Source organism: Anarrhichthys ocellatus, unplaced genomic scaffold (assembly GCF_004355925.1).
Source record: "Anarrhichthys ocellatus isolate YVR2014 unplaced genomic scaffold, GSC_Weel_1.0 scaffold5351, whole genome shotgun sequence".
NCBI classification, from domain to species: domain Eukaryota; kingdom Metazoa; phylum Chordata; class Actinopteri; order Perciformes; family Anarhichadidae; genus Anarrhichthys; species Anarrhichthys ocellatus.
Genome location: NW_022285325.1, coordinates 17 through 3,548, shown reverse-complemented (window position 1 = coordinate 3,548; position 3,532 = coordinate 17). Strand labels below are relative to the sequence as shown.

Sequence of the window (3,532 nt, the reverse complement as noted above, 5' to 3'; positions counted from 1 at the left end):
CTCTCCTCTCCTCTTCTCTCCTCTCTCCTCTCTCCTCCCTCCTCTCCTCTAACACATGGTTAAAGTGAACTCTTTATTAGAGGAGACATTTATAATGACAACATGAAGAATAAAATGTTATTTTAAGCTTATTTAAACTTTGTTTTTGGCTGCTCTTTATGATGGAATTGTTCATCGCATATGATGTGTTCAAAGACCGTCTGAAAGTTGAAAATCTCACGATTAGGACGGAGGGGTTTGGGGTTCAGAGGGTTTAGTCTAGGACCAAGTTTAATTTCTGTCAAAAAGTAGTTCCAAAGTTTTGCACACAACATTTAACACAACTAAATCAGCCAATAACAACAACAGGAGCTGTGTTAGTTCACTAAACTCAAAACCCTTCCTCTGTGATAATTAGCTGTCTGTCAGTATATCTGAGCTTCTTTTATTTGCTCCCCCGTCCTGCTGAGACCTAGTTCATGTGCTGAGGGAGGTGGATGAAGGAAGTCCAGCTGAGGCCGAGGGGATGGAGGACGGAGACCTGCTGCTGGCCGTCAACGGTAAACCTGTCGAGTCTCTGGAGCACGACGACATCGTCAAAGAGATCAGATGGAGCAGAGATAAAGTCGTCCTCGCCACCATATCGATACCAGGAAGAGACTTTTACAGAGAGGTACATTTATTTATATATATATATATATACACACACACACACACACACACACACACACACACACACACACAGTTCTATCATCATACTGTTGTGTCAGATCTCTCCTTCATCTGCTTCCTGTTGTGTTCCTGTAGTTGGGTATTTCTCCCCTGTTGTTCTACGAGGAGAGTTCAGTCCAGGATGAGAGGCAGCAGACCAGGAACCAGAGGGAACTCCCTCTGAGGGACGGACGTCCAACAATCTACGTTCAGGACGGAGAGGAGACGGGCGGACCGGGACAGACCGGGTCTCACATCAGTCAGGAACTTTAACCCCAGAGGTGTAATATTCTGAAGCTGTGTGGAACTCCTCACATTGTTTTTATCTGAAATCACTTTATCACACATAAAAAATATAATAACAACATCACATTCTATGTTTAATGTTTTCCAGCCGTCAGAGAACAAGAGATGCTTTCTGAGGTCCTTTGATTTATTCTAAAATCACAAATCTACTGTGTGATTATCCTCTGGGACCATGATGATCCTCTGGGATCATCTGCTGGGACCATGATGATCCTCTGGGATCATCTGCTGGGACCATGATGATCCTCTGGGACCATGATGCTCCTCTGGGATCATCTGCTGGGACCATGATGATACGAGATCTCAGGACCTTTTTATTTTTGTACATTTTGATTCATTTTTTTAATATTAATTATAAACTGGTCATTATTTAGTGTGAAGCTTTCTGTATGATTCAATTAAATTATTAAGCTCCATATATAGAAGCTGAACATATAGAAACGTGCATTTTTTAAAACAGATCTTCTTTATGTTCTCTATTTGCACAGAACATTAAATATTAAACCCTTTTTATCAGTATATACTGTTTTTGTTGTATTTATTTTGGGGTGGACATGATCCATGGTGGTCGAGACATTAGACAAGACATCACACAACAAACTGTTCTATTCTCATATAGTATATGTCATGAGAAATCCTAGTGGTATAAAGTATTAAATATGGTTTATTTAACGGATTATTGCCAAATATGTTTGCATCAAAAAGGAGTTTGACTTGTTTGGTGCGTGATGATAAACACAGTGAAACAGCATAAAAGACTTAATAAAAATATGAAAATGTACAATAGATTAAGATAAACAATATAAGAGTTAATAAAGTGTTCAGTGTCTGAATTTGGTGATGCCATAATTTCACATGTTAAAAGCCTTGTATGACGTCAACATAAAGGGTTTGATAAAGTTTTACTATAAATATCATTTACATTTACCTTCAATGCTGTATTAAAAAATTTAGTTTTCGGTAATTTTATCCCAAACTTTCATAAAATGGTCAGAAATAAACTGCATGCAATAATTTATACCGGAGAACATATTTGGTGTTATCGAATTGATATATTTCAACAACATACTTGATTAATTTCATGAACAGGAGTAGTTATGCCTAAACCTAACTGTGGCTTCCTGTGAAGACGGAAGTTTATTTTGAAGAAAATTAGGAAGTTTTTGTGAGATATATCAATCATTTGAGGATTTCTCAGTGTTTTTTCACCATATTTATGATGAAATGAATCTCAATGAAAGCGGTTACATATTTCTTCTTTTTTCTGTCTTATTTTGAAAAAGCTGTTACCATTTTATTTAATTTATTGAACAAATTGCACATACTGACAAAAAGAATCATCAACATACATATATTCAAACTAGCATACCAGAGTAATAAACGCAGAAGATAAGAGAAATAGAAAGGTAAAAACAATATACCGTTATAATTTTAACCGTTATAAGTCTTATTTTGAAAAAGTGAGACCGGAAGCTGCGCAGTCTTTCTTCTTGGTGATCACAGCGCTCAGTTTAACGGTTGATACTCGCGAGACGGCTGTCAGGCTCCATTCCCTCCTAACTACACCTCCCCAGTAGAACAGCCATGGCGTCCGAAGAGCTGGCGAAGAAGCTCCAGTCCCGGCTGGTCGCTACGCAGGAGGCCGCCGACCACGACCCGAGGCCGGACTCCGGACCGAGCCCGGTCCTCCGACCCAGACCGCAGGAGGCCGAGGCAGCCTGCGGAGACTCCTCGTCCTCCTCCTCCGAGCTGTCCGCCGTGCTGACCCGCCGTCAGGACATCAACGACGGGACCGCCGCACCGCGACTGACCCGCGTATTCAACCCGTACACGGAGTTCAAGGAGTTCTCCCGCAAGCAGATCAAGGACATGGAGGCGATGTTCAAACGGTAAGATGTCCGTTGGTTTATGCACGCGGAGCAGCGGAGGTTCCGACATTGTTGACGTGTAGTCGTGCGCGCGTGGGCCGTTGGTGGCTGAGTGAGCGCGCGGATGATTAAGATGATGATGATGCTGCTGACGTGAAGCCTCGCGGGTGAAAGCACGAGCTGTCACTCTGATCACGACACCGACTCACCGAAGCCCTCGTCACCGTTTTGAGGGATTCTTCAGTGCGTGTTTTAATCCGTCCGGTGACGTCTCGTGATCGGAGGGGAGAGCGCACGAGGCCATAGATTACATTGATGGGTTCAGATTTATTGACATAAAAAACTGACGGTGAAGATATTCTACGGAGGCCCAGATGTGACATTAAAGTATAATGCGTCATATTCAATAAGTATACATGACTCAATTACAATATATATATATACATATATATATGTATATATATATATGTATATGTATATATATATATGTATATGTATATGTGTATATATATATATGTATATGTATATATGTATATGTATATGTGTATATATATATATGTATATATATATATGTATATGTATATATATATATGTATATGTATATGTATGTATATGTATATGTATATATATATATGTATATGTATATGTATATGTATGTATATGTATAT

At 39.8% G+C, this 3,532-nt stretch overlaps 2 protein-coding genes across 3 annotated transcripts; both read left to right on the top strand.

The window, feature by feature from the left end:
• Positions 1–81: 81 nt before the first annotated feature.
• Positions 82–1,515, top strand: LOC116379851 (Na(+)/H(+) exchange regulatory cofactor NHE-RF3-like). Of its 2 annotated transcripts, XM_031841821.1 has the most exons (3): positions 82–652; positions 787–971; positions 1,085–1,515. In XM_031841821.1, the coding sequence occupies exons 1-2, from the start codon at positions 506–508 to the stop codon at positions 961–963; spliced, it is 324 nt and encodes a 107-aa protein (XP_031697681.1). In that variant the 5' UTR covers positions 82–505; the 3' UTR covers positions 964–971; positions 1,085–1,515. The 2 variants fall into 2 exon arrangements, with proteins under 2 accessions (XP_031697681.1, XP_031697680.1); XM_031841820.1 differs by having other exon boundaries at positions 83–652; positions 787–1,515.
• A 961-nt stretch (positions 1,516–2,476) lies between these two features.
• Positions 2,477–3,241, top strand: LOC116379852 (EF-hand domain-containing protein D1-like). The gene has a single exon (XM_031841822.1). It carries the CDS (start codon positions 2,581–2,583, stop codon positions 2,887–2,889), a length of 309 nt encoding a protein of 102 aa, XP_031697682.1. The 5' UTR covers positions 2,477–2,580; the 3' UTR covers positions 2,890–3,241.
• The last annotated feature ends 291 nt before the right edge of the window (positions 3,242–3,532 follow it).

Bases quoted from the DNA above. Each gene is read 5' to 3' on its own strand.
- LOC116379852 (XM_031841822.1), top strand. From the start codon at position 2,581: ATGGCGTCCGAAGAGCTGGCGAAGAAGCTCCAGTCCCGGCTGGTCGCT.
- LOC116379851 (XM_031841821.1), top strand. From the start codon at position 506: ATGGAGGACGGAGACCTGCTGCTGGCCGTCAACGGTAAACCTGTCGAG. The intron at 653-786 runs GTACATTTATTT...GTGTTCCTGTAG, and splicing joins GAAGAGACTTTTACAGAGAG to TTGGGTATTTCTCCCCTGTT.